Source organism: Solanum tuberosum, unplaced genomic scaffold (assembly GCF_000226075.1).
Source record: "Solanum tuberosum cultivar DM 1-3 516 R44 unplaced genomic scaffold, SolTub_3.0 scf00283, whole genome shotgun sequence".
NCBI lineage: Eukaryota > Viridiplantae > Streptophyta > Magnoliopsida > Solanales > Solanaceae > Solanum > Solanum tuberosum.
The window spans coordinates 371,124-393,190 of NW_006239207.1; the positions used below are offsets into that span (position 1 = coordinate 371,124).

At 34.5% G+C, this 22,067-nt stretch overlaps 1 protein-coding gene across 1 annotated transcript; it reads left to right on the forward strand.

Moving 5' to 3' along the window:
* The first annotated feature begins 3,308 nt into the window (after positions 1 to 3,308).
* On the forward strand, positions 3,309 to 18,640 carry LOC102580117 (uncharacterized). Its single transcript, XM_006358895.2, has 9 exons — positions 3,309 to 3,723; positions 4,143 to 4,259; positions 5,640 to 5,722; positions 7,795 to 8,255; positions 11,034 to 11,209; positions 12,697 to 12,782; positions 13,778 to 13,911; positions 16,835 to 17,137; positions 18,444 to 18,640. The coding sequence occupies exons 1-9, from the start codon at positions 3,379 to 3,381 to the stop codon at positions 18,623 to 18,625; spliced, it is 1,887 nt and encodes a 628-aa protein (XP_006358957.1). The 5' UTR covers positions 3,309 to 3,378; the 3' UTR covers positions 18,626 to 18,640.
* The last annotated feature ends 3,427 nt before the right edge of the window (positions 18,641 to 22,067 follow it).

Here is a 22,067-nt window from a genome sequence, read left to right on the forward strand (position 1 = left end):
TAAATAAAGACAAAATGGTTTAATAGACTCTTATACTTGTATGAGTTTGTATTCTGAACCCTCTTACTTTATACTTTATCAACTGGACCCTTAAACTTATTAAAATGCAATATTCGAAACCCGCTGACCATTGACCAAACCTATGTGACATAAATATTGCTGAGTTGGAAAAATGTGTAAATGCACTCGCTTCCAAACGCGTCAATACACTATTTCCTATTTTAAAACATTAATTTTTTTTGGAAAATAATATTTTTTTAATTAAAAAAAAATATTTCTTCATTAACCCTCTCCCACCCCACCCCCACACCAATTTCTTTTCTTCTCCACCACTCTTCCCACCAATAACCTTAAACTTTCTTCTCTTCTTCTTCAACAAAATAACCCACCACATCCATTTTATTTTTTTTCCAAATCACCCGTCATATACTTTTTTTTCTTCTTCTTCTTCAACCCACTCTCCTCTTTGCAACAAATCAAACCCCGCTCCTAATTTTTTTTCCCCAGCCCCCTTTATCTAATTATTTAGTGTTTTTTATTTTAAAAGTTGAAATCATTATTTGTGTTGAATTTAAAGAAAAGGTATGATATCAATTAACGTAAAGAGTGATGGTGGGTATTGAAAAAGTTGAAAACTCCATTGATAAGTTTGAAAAAACTTGAAGAACAACAAATGGGTCTTATGAATTTGTAAAATTAATTCAAATTTATGATTGTGGCTAGTAGGATTTGTGTTTATGAACTTCTAGTTGAAATTTCAAGTCAAATAAAGAAAAAATTTCATCTATTTGACATGAATTTGGTGCTCAAATTGTGAGCATATATGGAGGTTGAAGAACATGGCTATTTAAAAATTTCCAAAAGTTAAATATTTGTTTTTTCTATTTTTTTAATATTTAATTTCTCATGTGTCATTGAAAAATGACGTGGAATTACACATGTAAGAGGTTGGATTACACACACAGTGATCTGATGAGATTAGGTTTAAAATGTTGTGTTTTAATGTGTTTAAGAGTCTAGTTGACAAAGTGTTTAGTAGAAGGGTTCAGAATATAAACGTATACAAGTATAATGGTCTATCAGACCATTTCGCCATGAATAAATTATAAATAAGTTTTAATGAAAACACATATAAGATATTTAAAATTGTTTATAAAAATAATATATTATGTATGTATGTACATTTATTTATATATATATATATATATATATATATATATATGTATATACTAGACACAAGTGCTCGTGCTGGCACGGACCCAATATCTGCTCTTTTTTGCCTCACTTTATGTGATATAGATAAAAATTAAAGAGTCAACAAATATGATTTTTAAATATTTTAAGTTGTTAATTATTGTAATTTATAGCACTTTTTGCGTAATTTTAAAATAACATAGATTACTTTCCTTGTCCCAATATATATGTAGCACGTATTAGAATTTCAAGAGTCAATATGTTGTTAATTATTGAGATTTACAATACTTTTTACGTAGTTTCCAAATTAAATAATACATGCTACTTCTTTTGTCCATTTTATGTGACACGAATAGATTAATTTTATGAATCAATCGATTTTTTTATAAGCAATCAAATTTTTTATATGTTTTTGCAAAAATATTTTAAGCTGTCAATTAGAATGATTTGTAGTATTTTTTTATGTAATTTTTAAATATATAGAATTTAAAAATAAGATAAACAAATTAAAACGGAGAAAAAAATAGGCAAATGTATATGTAAGTGTGGAACCACACAGGTGATACAAACAGAGGCATATCTAAGGGAGGGTCACCGGGTTCACGTGAACCCATGGCCCCCTCCCGAAATCATATATAATAGTGTTATATTTTAAAAAAATATTGAAATATAGATATGTGAACCCACACTTGAAGTATCACATAATGCGATTATGACTGGGTGCATCTCTCTCCGCGAGGTTAGAAATTTGAATTTTATATTTATCTTATTTTATTTTCTTTCTAAAATTAGATAACACTTCTCTAAGTGGTAATTGCTATATATATATATGAATTAATTTTAGACCTATAATTTTAAAATTTTAACGGTTTGCAGTAGTAAAAACTTAAATGTCGAACCGATCAAATTTATATCATAAATCAACATTTTTATAACAGTGCATCCACCATCTCAAAATTCTGGATACGCCTCTGAATACAAACATGTTTACCGTCACATGTGTGGTTATCCACCCTTATATATAAGTAGTATATATATAATATTATGAGACTGCTTTAGTTATGTCATTTTTTTCTTACATATTATATAAGAGAGAATTTGAGGCAAAAGCAGACAGGTCCTGTCGACATGCCTACTTAGATAAGGGCACTTTCGAAAAAAAAATCTATTTATTTATTCTATTTCAATTTAATTAGTTTATATATTTTTTTAAATCATGGGATCCGTTTTAATTACGCCTTTTGATTTTAAATTCATATTTTTAAAATTTTTTCTTCAAGAAATTAATAGATTTTTATTAATTATCGGATCGACATTACAAATTAAGGAATAATTATATCAGATTTGTCTCTATCTTAATTCACAACCTCATCTACCTAAGACTCTAACAATATCTAGCGAAACTCTAAAAAGCAAGCTACAAATTACATATATGATAATACAACCTTATATTATCTCTAACTCTAATAATAGATTAGTTTGCAGTGTGTGGTAGAGCTCCTTCATGCTCCTAGCCTTCTGTTGGAATACTATTTCATTTCTCTCAATCCATATAATATAGACAATTATAGCTAATTTTGCCTTCAACAAGCATCTCTTTAGTTTAGTTTGTCTTTGGTTCGTAACTTTTCTTGTAATGTCAGTCACACTACATACACATGTTTAGATTCAGATATATTATAACATGGTAGGTTTCTTCACACTACATAAATATATATTATAATTTATTTTAAAATAAAAATTTACTCAAAATTTATTAATATTAACAACACCTATCAATTATTTATTTTATACTTAATGAAATAATTTAATATCATTTAATTAACACCACTAAAAAATAAATTTGTGAATAAATATTGAACGCATGCACAACACTATAAATTTGCTTGATGTTTTTTAAGCATATTTAAAATTATGTTAATATTATATTAATATTTAATTTTTTTAATTTGTCTAGACTTTATATTTACTTAAGAATTTAATTTTAATTTTTCTTTTTTACTATGAAGTGTATTTCTTCCGAGTTTTTATTACTTAAAAATTAGTTACAGAAGGGCGCGAATGACCCAAAAAAGTTAAGTGGCTATTTAAGTCTTTTCCTCTCTCTAAAACCCCCAATTTCTTCTTCTTCTTAAACCCCGAAAAAATCGAAGTAAAGCTTTAACCTCCAAACAAAGCCCATCAATGGATATTGAAGAAGATGCATCAATGGCCCGAAAATCCCGTCCCAGGAAACGTAATAATCCCGAAGACGATTATGATTGTGGGATTAGCCCATCCGCTGAAGCTAGAAGGATAAACTCAGTCATATTAGCAAATACTAAACCAAGTTTTTGTCTAAAACGGGGAATCGGGAGTTTACACAAAGATCGTCGGAGTTTACAGTCTGAACATCGGGGAAGACTTCGACATATGCTGAAAAAATTGATGCGGCAACATAAATATGCTGAGGCTAGTGGTGTATTGAGTGTTCTTCTCAAAGGAACAACAAAAGAAGCAGCCGTATTCAAAACTCGCACAAAGTTTATGGTACTAATCTATTCAATTTAATCTAATTACTTTATTTTATTTTTGTACTTCGTGTTTCTAGCTTAATTTGATCACTCAAATTTCACCTCAATTGGCAAATTGCACATCTAGAGAGCTCACTTTGGTTTCAGCTAGCAACTAAACACTCCAATTTGTCTCTATTGTGTCTCATGGACACACTAACCTGATGTGTAACATAAATTCTGGTAGTGCGTAGATGATCATGTTGTTAGCTGGAGTGTTCATAATGACACCGAGTAGACGAGTTAAGGTGTCTAGATGTGGCTACTCAAAATTGGATTGTTTACTTGGCAGTTGTGCCCAAATTTGAGAGTCTGTTTATGTATTATGGCTTGTTTTTCTAAAAAAGTTTTATCCAACAAGAATAGTCATTTTTGACATGATTTCTAACATTTTAGGCAGCTTTGGAGCTCATTGAGCATATAAAAGGTGACACTATCAGTTCAATGAGGATACGAAATATTTATGAACTTTGGATGAAGAAGCTTGGACCTATGAAAAACTGGCCCCTGAAGGTAACAATTTAAAAATATATAAAGTATTTGCTTATATGTTTGTTCATTAGTTATGTATATCTCCAAGTTGCTCTTTTCAAGTTTTCTGTAACATTTACTATTTTCCTGCAAAGTACCTTTTATATGCAATATATTACTAGTAAATTTACGTCTTCATTAGCCCAAAAGAAGTTCTAAAGAACAAGATCTTCTTTTCGTGGAAATACTAAGGGGTTGTTTGGGGTGAGGGATAATACCAAATAGTCCTGAGATTAAATTATAGTGCCACTTAGTTTGTTGTTTGGTTGGCAAGTTCGGGATAACTTATCCGATGGGGATAAGTTATCCCTCCCTTGGGTGGTATAGTAATCCTGGGATAACTTATCCCGGGATAAAATAAGAAATGACAAAAATGTCTCTCTAAACCTTTTTTATACATCACCTTTTACATTCATGAAGGGCATTTTTGTAAACAAATAAATTGTTCCAAACACTCAATAAAAAATAATCTTATCATAGCTTATCCCATCATAACTAATCTCATCATAATTTATCCCATCATAACTAATCCCATCATAACTTGAATTCAAACCAAACGAGTCCTAAGTTTATTGACTATTGTTGTTGTTGTTCATTAGCTTCTTTTTTTTTTGATAATGTGTTATTCATTAGCTTTGTACTTCTCCATGGTGCCTTTTTTCAAGTGTTCCCTATAACATTTACTATTTCCTTGTCAGGTACCTTTTATATGCAATGTATTAGTATATTTACTTTCAGTAACCCATAAATAGTTCTAAAGAACAAAATTTCCTTTTCCTTGAGATGCTAAGATTATTGACTTATTATTTTTGTTGTTAGATCGCAACATCAAACAGAAAGTTTGATTTTTCTACATATTTTAGGAATATGTAGTTCAAGGCGGTTAAAATACTAGTGACATAAATATATGGCCTCCGTAACAACATTTGATGAAGATGCGAGACATTGTATAGTTAAGAAAGCCTTAGAGCTTTACCTCATCAAAAAAAAAAACCTTGGAGCTTTTCAGGACGCTGAGGGAAAAATTGCCATTGATTATCATGTTTATAAATGGATTTATGTCTTTGTATTATGTAGTGTAACTAAGTAAGTCACAAGGTTCTACTGATAATGAAGTTTGAGATTGAATTTGTATATCTGATGTTATTTGAACCGCAATTTTGAGGAGTTGGATTAATTGTCACAAATTTGATGCTAAAGTTAGTATTCATTGATGTTTGGTACTCACTTTTAAAAACATTGCGTTTGTAAGTGATAGTGGTAAATTGGTGATGTCAGCATGATTTTGTGTTCCAAACTTTATGAAAGAGATAATCGGTTTCACCTTTGTGGTAGCTCATTGTGAAGTTTGAATTGTGGCAGGACCGTTTTGCTGTTCATTTGGAAAACATCCTTTTCTGTCTCAAACGCGGGAACACACAGGATGCACATCAGGGTGCCTTATCGTAAGTTCTTGGCATTTAATAATTAATGATTTATCTTTCTCATGTAGGTTGGCGGAAATCAATTGCCAATTAATGGAAGAAAGTTTTATTTACTTTTTGCGAAAAGAACTGAAGTTATAAAAAAGGGTCCAGAGCGGTAATCTTTTTTATTGTGCTAAGTCCGACACTTTCTAATGGTGTCAATATTGTTAACTAAAGTATTGTACTGTTACCTGCAAAGTAAAGTGACATTTTCTTGGAGAGAGACTCCTAATTAACAATCAGAATAATAAATCTGTTTGCAACTTTGTTTAAGAAGCTGCAACACTATTTGCTTATTGGTGTGATTTTCGTAAACTAGATCATTACAGTAGTGTGGTTAGCACTGCAAAGGAGCTGGATCTTTTAATATTTTGTGGTGCTTAATGTCATCAAAAGAGTAAGAGAATAATCCTGCCTGTACTCCACCCCCAGTTGTCACAGTTTATTGAAAAATAAGAACTCACCTTCTCATAAAGAGTAGAATAGTGGAGAACAAGGGTGACACATGGACAGGCCAGAATAATCCAATTAGTAGACGTATGTACTATGTCGCATGAAATAAGATGACTGTTTATGCGTTCAGGGTGCATCAAACTTGTTCCAGATTTTAGGATGACACCAATTATCATAATCGTATAAACTAAATGGTTTCTATAGAGTGGTGGCTAAACCGACCTTGTTGTAGGGGGTAGAGTGTTAGCCAGTCAAGAACGTCCACGTTCAAAGATGAATGTAGTAGAGATGATGATGCTCAGATGGATGTGTGGACCACTAGGAGAGATATGATTAGGAACAAAGTTATAGGGGGCAAGGTGGAAGTGGTCGTTGCCCCCGTGGCAGACAGTTGTGGGAGGCAAGACTAAGATGGTTTGGGCATGTGAAGAGGAAGTGTGTGGATGTGCCAGTGAGAATGTGTGAGAGGTTGGTGGTAACATGAGTCAAGGTAGGAAGAGGTTGCGGTAACAGGAGTCGAGAGAGGTAGAGGTAGGCCGAAGAGAAACCTGAGGGAGGTGATTATACAGGAGCACAACTACAGCTTACTGAGGATATGATCCTAGATAGGAAGGTGGGGAGGTTGGGGATTGGGTTAGTAGGTAGCCGAGTGTTACCAAACGTTGTTTCTTTTTCTTCTATAACATCAACAACGACAATATACCTAGTGTAATCCCACAAGTGGTTGGGGAGAGTAAGATGTACGCATACCTTACCTCACCACATCCTATCCTCTCCAAACTGCACTTTGGCATTACACTATGTATGTTGTTGTTGTTGTATATAAACTAGATGGTGTTTCTTTGGGGGCTGGGGTTGATAATTGCTACTCTTGGAATTAGTAAACTGAATTTTAACCGTAGATACAAGGTAGAGGTAAAGTTTGCTTACATCCTACCCTCCCCAATTCCCATTTGTGGGATTACTCTGGGTATGTTGTTGTTGTTACTGCGTATAAGCTAGATGGTGTTTCTTCAGGGACGGTGGTTGATAATTGCTACTCTTGAAATTTGGAAAATTATACTTGTTTGATTTTTGAAAATGGTTGGCCTGACAAGTGTGGTTTGGATTGCCTAGCCATTACACTTCGGAAGATACAACCTACGCTTGTTATATATTTCATCTGGATTTAGATGAATCAGAAATTTGCCTTTGCGAAACTTGGTGGATATGTTAATCTTAAATGTGTCCATGACAGGCTGATCAGGCAAAATTGAGAAATATCACGTTCTTCTTTTTATCCGAATGTCCAACTTTAAACCAAGTAAATATGAGTTGCATAATGATAATCCTCTCTGTGCTGTTATCAATGTTTAGTATAAAAATTTATTGGACAAAATTGTAGGCAATGATAATCAGTCAAATTTTGGTGGCAAAACTGGCTATGCAAAATCTTCTCTTTTAGGATGAATGCTCTATTGGAATGTAATTCTAGTATAACATTTTTATGTAACAACAACACACCCAGTGAAAACACACATGTGGGGTCTGGGGTAGCATTTTTGTATATGAAATTCCAAAGGCTTAATGTTACCTCCCCTGGCTGTGATTTGTATCAGGCTCATGCAGCAACGTGGTTTTGGTAGTGATCCAGTCTCTAATTTAGTTGTGGGCTTAGCCTTTTATCAGTTATGGTATTCTACTATCCCAAAGGAGTTGCAGTTGCAAGAGTTGGACAGATTTGATAGCACGGTGCAGTCAGAGACCTTTGAGGACAGAATATTTATGTCCATTTTAAATTCAGAGGGGCATGATGCTGTTGAAGGCCAAGAGACTAATTCTCCATTCCATTGTGATTCAAACACCTCTATTAGGAACGATAAAGAGATCTTGGGAGTTGATGTCAGTCAACAGAGAGAAGTCGCCATGGTCAATGATGATAATGTGCTGGGAGAAACACAAAATGACAATTTTCAGCCACAAGACTTTTACTTGAATTCTGCTGAAAGAAGTGATCATGAAGGTTCTTCTATGGATCAGAGTGGTGATGTTCCCTATCATTCCATATTCTGCAATCGTGGTGAGTGTTACTCATGGCTTAAAGATTTGTCTATGTTGCTGTATAGTCAAAAATGAATTCAAAAGAGTAGCAAATTTTGCTTTTACTTGCAGAAAACCCTAGAGCCTGGTTTATGGCAATTGGATTTGGACTTGAGGTACAATAAGTAGTATGGGCTGAAAAAACAAGTTCACTTCTCTTTTTCCTTCTCTCTTATGAGAAGGGGTCAGACGAGACCCTTTATCTCCTTGTCTTAATTGAAGTTGGGGCTATTGGTGACTGAATATTGTTGATTTCAAGAATGAACATGTTCATATATCATTTGAATAATTACCTTTAGTTTGTACTGGTCATTCTATAATATGAATTTAGCCTCTAATTTTGCTTTGGGTTTAGGTAAGTTACAAGTATTAGCATAGGGTATACTTTAGCCAAAAAAAAAAGTTACATATAATTGCATAGGCATGTAGTTATAGCACGTATTGTCTGGGACTTCTTTGTTCAATTTAAAATGAATGGCACTAGCATTCTTCCAAGAACTCTCCAGGGCAAAGTCTGGAGCCATAGACATTTGGAACCCAATATTGGAGAAATGTGAAAAGAAACTAGCCAGATGGAGATCACAGTACCTCTCCTTGGGAGGTAGATTAACTCTGATAAACTCTGTTCTGGATGCTCTCCCTACATATATGCTATCTATCTTCCATATTCCCCAATCAGTAGTTCAGAGTTTGGACAAAATTAGAAGAAACTTCTTGTGGCAAGGAAATAAGGAAAGAAAAGGCTTTCACTTAGTCAAGTGGAAGAACATCATCAGAAGTAAGACGCAAGGTGGATTAGGTATCAAGAATCTCAAAAACCATAGCAAAGCTCTGAAGGTGAAATGGTTATGGAGGTACCATCAGGAGGACCAAGCACTATGGTATAGGGTGATCAACAACAAGTATGAGGAGCTAAATAAATGGGTAACCAAAGAGGTAAATACCCCCCATGGGATTAGCCTTTGGAAATCCATCAGAATATTTTGGCCTTTTCTCAGTAATCAGTCTACTGTCAAGGTACAAAATGGAAGAAAAACTAGTTTTTGGTTTGATAAATGGTCGGATGGTATGAGCCTCAAAGATCGTTTTCCTGACATCTTTACATTGGTTCAACACCAACAGAAGACTGTCGCTGAAATGTGGACACAACAAGGCTGGGATCTGATCCTCAGAAGAAATCTGAATGACTGGGAAATTCCCAGAATACTTGAATTGTTTAAGGTTCTGGAGAATTTTCAAGGTATACAAACAGGCGAGGATTATTTATGGTGGCAAGGGCACAACAAAGGTAGTTACAAGGTGAAAGAAGGATACAAACAGATAAGTACTGGTGGCATTCAAGACTTCAAATGGCCTTGGAAGCAAATCTGGAGGAACAAAGTGCCATGATAAGTACTGGTGGCATTCAAGACTTCAAATGGCCTTGGAAGCAAATCTGGAGGAACAAAGTGCCATGATAAGTACTGGTGGCATTCAAGACTTCAAATGGCCTTGGAAGCAAATCTGGAGGAACAAAGTGCCATGATAAGTACTGGTGGCATTCAAGACTTCAAATGGCCTTGGAAGCAAATCTGGAGGAACAAAGTGCCATGATAAGTACTGGTGGCATTCAAGACTTCAAATGGCCTTGGAAGCAAATCTGGAGGAACAAAGTGCCACACAAAGTGGCATGCTTTACATGGCTACTAGCCAATAAAGCAGTTTTGACGTTGGATAATGTGGCCAAGAGAGGAATCTCTCTATGTAACAGATGTTCCTTATGTGGTAAGGCTAATGAGACAGTGAGACATCTCTTCTTACATTGCAACTTTACTGAGCAGCTGTGGCAGATTTTCCTTAATCTCAGAGGCATATCTTGGTGTATGCCTAGCAAGATTGATGAGACTCTATTCAGTTGGGAGATGGCTGGAGTTGGGGCTACAAACAGAGAAAGATGGAGGATGATCCCTGCTAGTATTTGGTGGACTATATGGAGGGAGAGAAACGAGAGATGTTTTGAGAATAGGAACAACAACTTGCAGGAAGTAAAGCTTAAGTGCATTTTGTTGTTCTGCTTTTGGTGTACAAATGTCTACTCCAATGAAACTGAGTCAATCATAGATGTTTTAGGATCCATTTAGATTTGGTTCAGTTTTTGGATAGATTTTACTCCTTTCTGCTTTTGTAAATATGGTTTTTCAGTACTACCTAAGTACTAAATGAAATACAAATGTTACTTGTTTCAAAAAAAATGAGTGGGAGGAGCAGCAGCTGGCTAATGGCAACAGCAGCCAAGCTTCCCCTCATTTTGTCATACCTGCAAGGAACATGGGAAAAAAGTGTGGACTTCTTAAATTTTTAATTCTTTTGATGGTGGAAAAATGTGCCTGGAGTATATGCTTCAGTTTTTTGAAGGGATGATGTGAAGATGAGGAAGCTACTACTTTAGGAGAGAGAACGTCCTCTTGGAATATTCTCAAAAGGATGAAAAGGCAGTTGACATGAGGTGTATAGAATATTGAATTTCTAAGCCCTTTAATCCTTGTGAAGGTGGGTATTGTGCATTCAACTAGGTTCCGGTTTTGTTGAGGTCCAATTGAGATACATTATGTCCTTTATTTTTAGATAACTACGGTATCCGGGCCAGCATACGCGTAACTCGACTAATTCCACAAAATAACTGCCACCTCCCAGCTCCCAACAATAATATAATATACGTCATGTTCTTCATGCTGATTAGATTTAATCATGATATATTTCTTACTCTATTCAAATGTAGGTCTTCCACTGTGGTTATTGCCTTTACAATTGCCTTCCTCAAATGAAAATTTAGAGGATGATCTCAATAGGCATCGGACCCTGCGTAATGACCACTATAAGAATGCAATAAAGTATTTACGGCATGCTCTGCATTCGAGTCCACCAGTGCTCGAGGCTTTTCATCCTTTAATACAGGTAATTGCTTATGTCCAAGAAAGAATTCACACAGAATTTTTCAAATTGTATTTAGAACTGCTTTTTGTAGATGTGCTAGGAAGTTCATGCATGTTCACATTATCCCCAGCTCTTGAAAGAGGACTCCGTAACCTCATATTGGTTGGTTACATGTATCTGTTTGTGTATCTCTATTTTCTGCATGCTGATCGTTGTGTTAGCTTCATCAGGTAAAACCAATAGAGGAGAACTCCTTTTTGTGAGAAACCTAACCCTAGGGCTCATAATGAGTCAAGTTGTTGAACACAGCTTGAGCTCGAAATTAAGCTGGTATATTAAACGCACCACCTCAAATTTGTTTCATCTCAAGTTGTTTGTGTTCAAGAATGTTAAAAATTCTAATATTTATGAATGTTTTGTAAATATATACTTCAAGAATATCTTTGCAAATATTCCATCTTATTTATTCTATGCGGAGGCGGACCTACGTTGGATCTTGTGGGTACTCGAGCACCCATTACTTCCAAGTTGGGATCTAGATACTCTATTTACATTGACAATTTGTAGAAAAGGTTAAACTTCATCAGTTAGCATCGACAGACTCAAAATGTCACTGGGTGCTTCAGTTGAATGGCAGGTGAAATGTTGACCAAATCCTCCGTGACTCAAGTTCGATTCTCATTTTCTACAATTTTTTCTTATTCTGATGATGTTCATTTCTTTTTCCTTTTATTTTCTTCTCAGTTTATTTCTGAAACTGGTAATGTTGTTATTTTCTTATTTGTCTTCCTTTCCTTTTTACTCTCTTTTTGCCATTTTTACTTTCCATCCATTTTCCAGACAATACATTCTCTTCCAGAACAAAGAACTCTAGTTCTTTTTACTTCCCCTCCTAAAAAAACTTCATCTTCCTCCAAAACAGAAGGAATTCTTTTTTTGTTCTCACTCATAAAAGCTCTTACTTTGATGTTCATTTTCTATTTCCGTTTATTTTCTTATTTGTTTACATTTCCTTTTATTCTCTCTTTTCCATTTGTACTTTCTATCCATTCTCCAGGACACCCTTACAATTTTCTTTTTCTCATATGACTTTTCAGATTAGCATCTTATGTAACTTTTTTTGTTTATTAATTTTGTGTAATTAAAATCAAAATATTCAAATCTAAGGCTAATCTCACACTGAATATTTTTGGAAATAAATCTAGTAAGCAATGGATGCTATTATTCATTGTTTGAATAATATGAAAAGTGTCTAGAATAATTGTGAATAGAATGACAATTTTAAATGAATATTTATTATAGTTTTACTTGTTAAATAATTTTACCTTCAATATTCAAATAGTTGTGCACTTATATTTGATGGTTGTAGCAACTGTATGTTAATTGTAATGGAGCACCCATTACTTCAAAATCATAGGTCCGCCATTGATTCTATCAGGTGTTGAGTGATATATTTAAGTTAATATATAATATGCTTTTCATGTACTTGAAAGTTAATATCTTAGCAGATGCTGCTGCTCGGGGATCAGGTAAAGGAGGCTCTTGATGAGGTGGAAAAATTTACTCCATACTCCAACACATCATTTCAGTTGAGGTAGCTGCTTCTTCCTTATGAAAAAAGTTGAATATAAACCTAAAAGATAATAACCATGATGAGTTTTGAACTTCTCTGATAAAACAGTGTTGGTTACTAGTATATCAAGATTTTTGATGTGAAGGGAATGATCAAAGATTGAAGTGACAGACTACTTATAGATGTTGCCACTTAAACTTTTCTTCACTATTTACTAGCGATCTTTTATGGAATGATAACCTTCTAGTTTCTCTTAACTAACACTAATATCTATATCTATCAAGTGAAGCTCCAATTCTTAAATCAAGATGCATTTGACACAGTATTTACATGAAAAGATATGATTCCAATGCTAACTTTATCTGTATCAATATCAAGCCCCCAATTCTTAAAAGAATTTAACTGGAATTTCGTGTATTGATCATTTGTGACAGATCTCTGTCCTGGTAACACTTTCAATGGTTATGTTCAAAAGGTCGGTATGCCTTATGTTTAGTTCTTTTTTATCCAAGTTTCCCGGACTCGGGTGTGGGTGTCTGATACAGGTGTGGATCTAGAGGTCAGATCCTTTATGATCTAAATTTTAAGATTCGAGGGTACGAATCTAGGTAAGTATATAGGTGTGAGGATTCGGTTAAAAATAATTTAAATATCTAAAATTAGAGTTATATTCTAAATTATGAGACATTATGTGGAAAGCTTACAAGGTATTCCGAGCAGAATTTCAAAAAGGAGATAAAAAGGAAAGGACTGACATAGGAATTTCTATATACAAGCTATATTCCATTTTCTTCAATTCCACCTTAGTGTTTGTTTTGATAACAGAAATCATAGGTATCTATCCAAAATTTACAAGAGATTGTTCAGTAACATATGACAATTTTCCGTAATGAGTTTCTTGGCGTGTCATTAGTTGAGTGCTTGCTGTACAACTGATCATTATTTCTTTTTCTCCGGTCTTACTTACTATGTCTAATTTCTTCTGGTTTCTTTGTTCTTTATCATGTGGCATGCAGGTTGAAAGCTACTATCTTGGAGCATTTTGACAGCAGTAACTATGTCAAACTTTCAGCAATCCATGAGGAAAATTTGGAGAAGGATCCTACATGTAGCCACTCATTGGGGAGACTCATCAGCTTGCATAGAAGGGGTACATCCTAACCTGAAAAATCATTTATTCACTTCATCCTGATGAGATGAGAGAGACAAAATCTTAGTACTTCCTCAAGGTTCGCATCACTCCGAAGTATTGTCTTAAGGACATGCAAGAAATAATGTTCAATAATTGGCTTAAACAAAACTATCTATTTTGTCAAGAAATGAATCTTGTCTAATTCAACTCCAAAAGCGAGCTCTTGACTCATGAGGTGGCCATTTAAGGAAAAAGCAACCCATTATCTCAACCAATGGGGACCACTTGAACATAACCTCACACATCCAAGCTTGGACATTTGGAGCGTTATGTGGGCTCAATATTGGATAGACCACGAATAAGGATGAACTTGATCTTGATATTGAACCTTGGACGTAAATCTACCCCAAAAGGTAAATCATGAAATGTGACGTGTCCAAGACCGTATAAGGAGACAACACAACCCATTCCTCCCTAACCAATGTGGACGCTTAACCTTCTAAAATTTTAAATTACTACAACATACCCAGGGAAATCACAATAAGTGGGGTTTGGAGATGGTAGAGTGTACGTAGACCTTATCACTACCTCATGGAGATAGAGAGGTTGTTTTCCGAAAGACCCTCGGTTCAAGTCTATCAAATCCAAGTAGAGGGAGAAGAATACAATGAAGAAAGCATAGTCATTAATAAGAAAAGTAATGTCAAGTCTACAAGAAAGGAATACTATCAAACATCAAAATAGTGTGATAATCGAAAACACAATAAACCACATGTGGCAAGAACTATAAGAGTATGACTAGTACTACGACTACTATCCCTCTACCCTAATATGCGGCCTCCACTCCTTCCTATCTAGAGCCATGTCCTCGGTAATATGAAGTTGCGCCAAGTCTTGCCTAATCACCTTTCCCAGTATTTCTTCGGCCTACCTCTACCCCTGCGCGTGCCCTCTACAACCAGCCCCTCACACCTCCTCATTGGGGCATCAACACACTTCCTCTGCACATGCTCAAACCATCTCAATCTTGCTTCCCTCATTTTGTCTGTCACAAAAGCCACTCCCACCTTATATCAGATAACCTCATTCCTAATCTTATTGCTTTTAGTATACTCGCACATCCATCTCAACATCCGCATCTTCTGCACATCTGAGTTCTTGCTCGGGATTTCCATTTAGATACCTCAATTAATGACATGGCTTCTGTCGAACACCTGATGTTTATGAAAACTACAAAAATATAGTACCATGGCCTAACTCAACCCTAAAAGCTAGCTCATTTGGGGGAGGTTTGTCCAAGTTCATATAAGGAGACCAATTTCTCATCCCTCTATCGATGTGAGACTTCTTAACACTCCTCCGCACGCCCAGACCCCAACTGGAGCGTGGACACTTATAAATGGGGGCCCAACATCGGTGAACAACAAATTGGGATGAACCTGACTCTGATATCATGTTAAATTAGGTCTTAGGTCTAACTCACACCCCAAAAGTTAGCTCGAAGGGAGGAGGATTGCCCAAGCCTTATAAGAAATGTTAAATTAGGTCTTGGGCCTAACTTACACCTCAAAAGCTAGCTCAAAGGGAGGAGGATTTCCCAAGTCTTATAAGGAGTCCACCCATCTCATTAACCACCAATGTGGGACTTTTGTCATTCTTTAACACCCCACCACACGTCCAGTGCTTAGCATTTGGTGCGTGGGCAATTTTTGATTTTGGGGGCCCCAACATTGGGTGAGATAGATCCTGCTCTGATACCATGGAAAGATATAGTACCTGGCCTAACTCAACCCCAAAAACTAGCTCATTGGGGGGGAGGTTTGTCCAAGTCCATATAAGGAGACCAATTTCTCATCTCTCTACCGATGTGGGACTTCTTAAGGCTATGCCTATTAAGCACGATGCCTTGACATGGCACAATGTGTATTTCACAGTTCTTTTCAGTCGGTTAAATGCCTTCAAATGGCTCATTTAGTTTTGTTTTTTCATTCCTTTTTTTTGTTGCTCTTCTAGTTTTTCCTCTCTTTCTCAAGACTTTTTCTTGTCTTTTTGGATCATTGGTCTTTCTTTTCCCTTTTTTGGGGGGATCAACAAGCTTTTTACTTTTTCTTTTGATTATTTGTGATCAAAATCGAAGTGTCTTTATTTTATTGCTGTATCTTCCAAAGGCACTTGCTCAGACAGGCTTGGGGGTGGCAAATGTAGCAGCCTTGCCTCCTCATTGGAGATGTTGGGTCCAAGATTCGAACCCTGGTCAACCATATAAACAGGAGCTATTGCTACAAGGTTGCCTTCACAGTCCCAACTCTTAAGACAAGCAAATCAGGAAATTTGAAGTTAGAGGCAATGTGCTCGGCCTATTGATGTACCCCCTGGAGAACTGAACAATCTGCATTGGAATTACAAAAAGCAAAAATATGTATATACCAGCGAGTTCCAGATCTCAAAATAGAAGGAAACTAGCTTAGCTTATTTACTGGAAGTTCTTAGGACCTATGCTTGCAAGATACTACCCTAGTTTTAGATTTGTTGAGTTTAGGAGATGCAACAACATACCCAGCATAGTCCCACAGAGTGGAGTCTGGGGAGGGTGAGGTGTACGCAAACCTTACCCCTTTCCTTGAGAGAGTAGAGAAGTTGTTTCCGATAGACCCTCGGCTCGAGAACAGGCTTGAAAGATGAGCAAGTGTAAAAAAGCAATGATGAAAATAATGAAGAAAGAAAAGTACTGACAATAAAATAGTATAGATAGCCAAAATAAATGAAACAACAATTGTAATAAAATCGAAGGATAAGATAATGCCAACAGAAAAATAATAATACTAGTAAGGAAACAGTCTAGAACCCCCAAATGATACCTTAGTTTTGTAATTGATGCATTATGCATTGTATATTGAGTTTTTTTCTGTTTTTCCTCGGGCTTGGTTTATATCATCATCAGGAGAGTATAGCACTGAAAAGCTGATGGAAATGATAGCTTTGCATTTGGATGCTACTTATGCAAAATGTGACACATGGAAGGAGTTGGCTTGTTGTTTCCTGAGGCTTTCTCAATGTGAAGAAGATTGCATGTCTGTGTGCTCCAACGGTGAAGATAGTGAGAAGCATAAATTCTCAAAATGGAATAGTCAGATTCCAAAAATATTTAGCGATTATGAGTCTAACAAATCATGGAGGCTCCGTTGCAGATGGTGGCTGACTCGTCACTTCAGCCAGAATATACTCACTTCAGATATTGCTTCAGGTACAACTTCATTTCTTTCTTTTTAGCATGCAACTAAGTTCACTTGTTTACCACACAACAAAGGTCCAAATACTAAATACTAAAGCTTTGTGGGCTTGATCTTGGTTTGAGGTGATTAAGGTTTGTATATTAGCTGTTTGGTTTGATCCCCCACCACATCTTTCCCCATAACGTTTGACGTGTAGCAGTTTTATTGTGTTTGTTTATGCTCAACTTTCTAGCAGGAAAATAATCTGTTCACAAATTTCTGAAGAACCTGATCCACCTTGAATTATATTTGCCTGAAAACAGTTGTGTGGAAAACTGCATGGATCCTAACAAAGAACTGTTTGCTGATCCAGCTTCTAAGTTTTTCTAGTTTCTTAAAACTAATATATATGATGCAAAAGTCAAGAATTGGCTTTAATAGTTAGTACTAGTATAGATGTACAAGAGTTAAAATTCAAATTATTAAAAAATTCATGTGGTTCCAAGACATAATACTGCATTGTTAATAGTGTCAGGTCTTAGACAAATTAGAAACTGACTTTGATTGATATTAGGTTCTTGTTTTCTCCGTTTTCTTGCATATCTATGGATGGATGCCTTTGGCAAGATGCCTGCATCCAAGGCCCCAAATATGGGCGTGGGCCATTTTGAGGGGGTGAAAAAATATCCTTGTTCTCTGAGTCTTTACACTTGTAGAAGTTCAGTTTTCTCTTGCCCATACCATGTGATCGGGAGGTCACGAGTTCGAGCTGTGGAAACAGCCTCTTGCAGAAATGCAGAGTAAGACTGTACAATATACCCTTGTGATCCATCCCTTCCCCGACCCCGCACGTAGCGGGAGCTTAGTTCACGGGGCTGCCTTCTTTAAGTTCAGTTTTCCACCTGTGATGACCAAACTCTCTCTTGTATATATTAGATTAGAAATGCCACATGCAGCAGGGATATCTCCAACTTCACCCAGGCTAACATTTGGTTTCCTCTGCCTCTTGCAATTAAGTTTGAGTCTAGTTAAATGTACAAGTTAGACAGAATGCCAAAAGATTACAATTTTTACACCAATCCTTACAAAATGAGAAATTTCAAAGCAACCTACTGAACAAACACAGTATTTCAGGGGGAAAAAGAATCTAAGCTATCAAAACACAACAGACCCGTTATTTTTTTTTTAAAACGGGTCTGTTGTGGTGTTTATAACGGTTGTTCGTCATCTTAGATGGTCTTTTTTAGGTATTGCTATTATATATAGGAGTATTATTCAATCTTTGTATTCCAGCAAAGGTTTTACATTTTAATACTCTGATTTGCTTGTTGATGGCAGGTGACTGGGAACTGCTGACTTACAAGGCCGCCGTGGCATGTTACCTTTATGGGCGAGAATTTAAGTATGCTGTGAAAGCTAGGGAGTGTTTGGAAGGAGAGCCAATTAACAAGAATTTGTATTCCATATTGCGCATGCATGCCAACAGTTGTACTGGATTTTACTTCAACTTAAAGAAATAAGGGGTCGTTTGGTTTTGACTACAAGTTATGGTAGGATTAGTTATGTTGAGATAAGTTATACTAGGATTAATTTTTGTTGCTTGTTTGGTTTGTCATATTCAAACTTAGGGCCCGTTTGGCCATAGATTTCCCAAGTAAAATTTGGGGAAAAATTGGGCAAATAGTGTTTGTCCATACAATTTGTCATTATTTGGCAAATAACCCAAATTTCCAAATACTAGAAAAACTAGTATTTGGGTCAAATCTCATTATTTGGAAACTTTTAATAATTCAAATTCTACACCAAACTTTTATGTTTTACAAGAACACCATCTATAGTAGTTGTTTGCGTTGTTTTATATAATTTTTTACATAAACATCAAAATAGTGATGAAATATGAAAGTGAATATGAAAGTGATGATATGATTATTGATGAAAATGATGAACAATTGGCATAGGGTAACAAAGTCACGTGCTATGTTACACAAACCTATGGTTAGTTTTGATAGTTTTTAAAACTTATGAGTATAAATCATATTTCTTAAAAAGGTGAAATATATTTTCCAAATACTATGGCCAAACACAGTGAAATTTCACCCAAATTTTCATCCAAATAATATTTGCCAAATATATCTGGAAATCTATGGCCAAACGCTAAATTATATTCATGGCATAATTTCTAAGAATAAGTTGTTTGTTTACAAAAACACCCTTCACCTTATTTAGATTTTCTGTTTTTTTACATTTTCTATGTAAGTTTTAGTTATTCGTTCTTATAAATGAAAATTTTCATCTTATTTAGCTTAAATATTTTTGGGTGTGCATTTTCATGATTGTGCCGTGTGATTTTAAAATTATAATTTCATCTTATTTAACTTTAAAATAAAACTTTCATCTTGTTTAGCTTAAAAATATTTTCCATCTTATTTAGCTTTTTAAAATTAGATAGTAGAGTATCCATCTTATATTCACTGTCAACTAGTATCACAATTGCCGTTGCCACCATTTCTCGTCGCCGTCAACTTCTATTATCAATCACCTCCATCACTGTCACCAACTACCGTCAACATCATCCATCAACCATCAGTCCATCACAAATTACACAATGGTCAACCAACATTGCCAAATATGAACATTAATCATCTCCACCATTATAACTATCACCAATTGATATCACCACTAATTGCCACAATCGTGTTAATCACTATAACATCAACCATCTCCACCTTCATAACTATCAATATATCTATTAGACATACATTATCAAATAGCACCTCTTGATGAGAGATATGAACAAGAAGTTTCGAAAAAACTAGTGTTTTCTGAATTATATGAAGCCAATTGAATCTATGGGTATTAAGCTAGGGGAGTGAATGAGATTCGATATCCCAGTAGTCCTAGCTGTAAACGATGAATACTAAGTGTTGTGCGCATCGACTCTATGAAGTCAAAGACTTCAACCTGCTGCTTGACTGCTCGACTTGGCTATTGAAAAAGCTCTTTGCCTTTAGGCACCAAGAGTAGGTAAAAAAAGACGGATTTTTCTTCAACTAACACGAATTGAAGTGTTTTTGTTGCATATTCTCGATAAACTATTGTTTGTTCACTAGTGGACATAATCTATTCGATTATATCTTTAAATGGTTCCTTTTTTTTTAATCAAATAATGATCTAATTACTATTTTACTTGAATTGTATATTCAATATGTTTAAAAATAAATGTATACATATTCAAATGCTAAAAAATAAACAATCTTAATTATTCAATATTACACATCTAAATACAACAGGTTAATTATTCAAATTTAAATGTCTTAATCGTAAAAAAAATTGGAGCTTAAGTTCACATGACTAATAGTTTAATACAATAAAGTTGGGGTGGGGAAAAAGGATTCATAAGGATGTGACTGAATTTCCAAAGACAAGGGGACCTTTGCACCCACATGTTCACTAACTACCGATGTTGCACCTTTATTAATGTATACCGCCGACCTTAAGTCAAACCCCAAACAAGCCCTTAAATTCTCTTTAAATGTCATGTTTATTTGTTTATATATATAGCTATAAAATAAAAGGTGTAATTATATGTTTGAGTATTCTTTTATTTTTATTAAAAAGTAAATATAAGAAAATAATATTCTTTTAAAAAATAAATTTTAATGTGCGAGAAATATACGAGTATACAAGAAATATGAAAAATGAAAAAAAGAAAAGATTTATTTTTTCTCAATTAAACTTAATGTCATGTTGATCAAATAAACACGTCAAACTATATAATTACACCCTAATTTCCAATTGCAAAATGACCTTTCAAACATAACCATAATACTTGACATTAATTTGTGCGTTTGGTATGATGGGAATATTTTTTTTTAGGTTATTAATAAATATTTTCAAAATATAAAATGAGTTTTTTTAATTGGGTCAAAATCTTTTTCATTTATCATTACTTCAACCGACACATGCATAAATTATCACTCTTTAATGCTCAATAGTAAAGTATTTCAATAGATCATAGGGCTTAAAAAGTGGGTGATTCATTAAGAATCTATAAATGTATCTCATGTAGCTTAATTAATCCATACTAATTATTATATACATAAATTATTATTCACAATTTTAATATGAATATATTGTGTATAATAGATGAATCATTCAAATTCATCCTTAATAGTTTCAGGATTTTGGTCATGTATCTTTAAATGAACTTAGTTATTGTACCATTTATTATCTATTTATGCATTGCATGTTCATTTACATATACATGATATATGAATAAGTACATACATATAGGATATAGTAAGATTTTTTTCTTTTTACATTATTTATGTAGTTTAATTAGTTATAATAAGTTGCTTACTTTTTTTCTATTACCACCAACTCATATTGAGTATAGTCATTTACATGCAATTAGCTTCTTAACAGTTTGATTATGTAAATATTTTGCATTGTGAATACAATACTCTTTTACAATTATTTGACTTATATGCACTGTTGTTTTTTTTAAAAAGAAAAGTTGTGCTAATTCTTGATTTGCTACTGCATGTGCTCAAAACTTATTTTGCTATTTGTGTATGTGCCTATGTGACTTTAATGCACTACTCCAAATTACATATAATTATTTTTGAGATTATACCTTTTTACTTACTTATTAAATATATTAAAAAATAAATAAAATCCCCATTTATTTCCCAAAAAAAAACATTTTGAGTATTAACCAAATCCACCAAGTGTCAAGACTCATATGTGACCATCATCTCCCATTTTCACTGCTGTAAAAGCTTTCTTGAACTCCACTGGACTTCACAACAACAATAACAGTGGCGGAGTCAGAATTTTCACCAATATTCAATATTCAGAGAAATAGACATACGAGCTAATTGAGACGGGTTCGATATCTACTATGTACGTTAAAAATTATACTACTCAAAATATAAATAGTATAATTCGTCAGTAAAAATA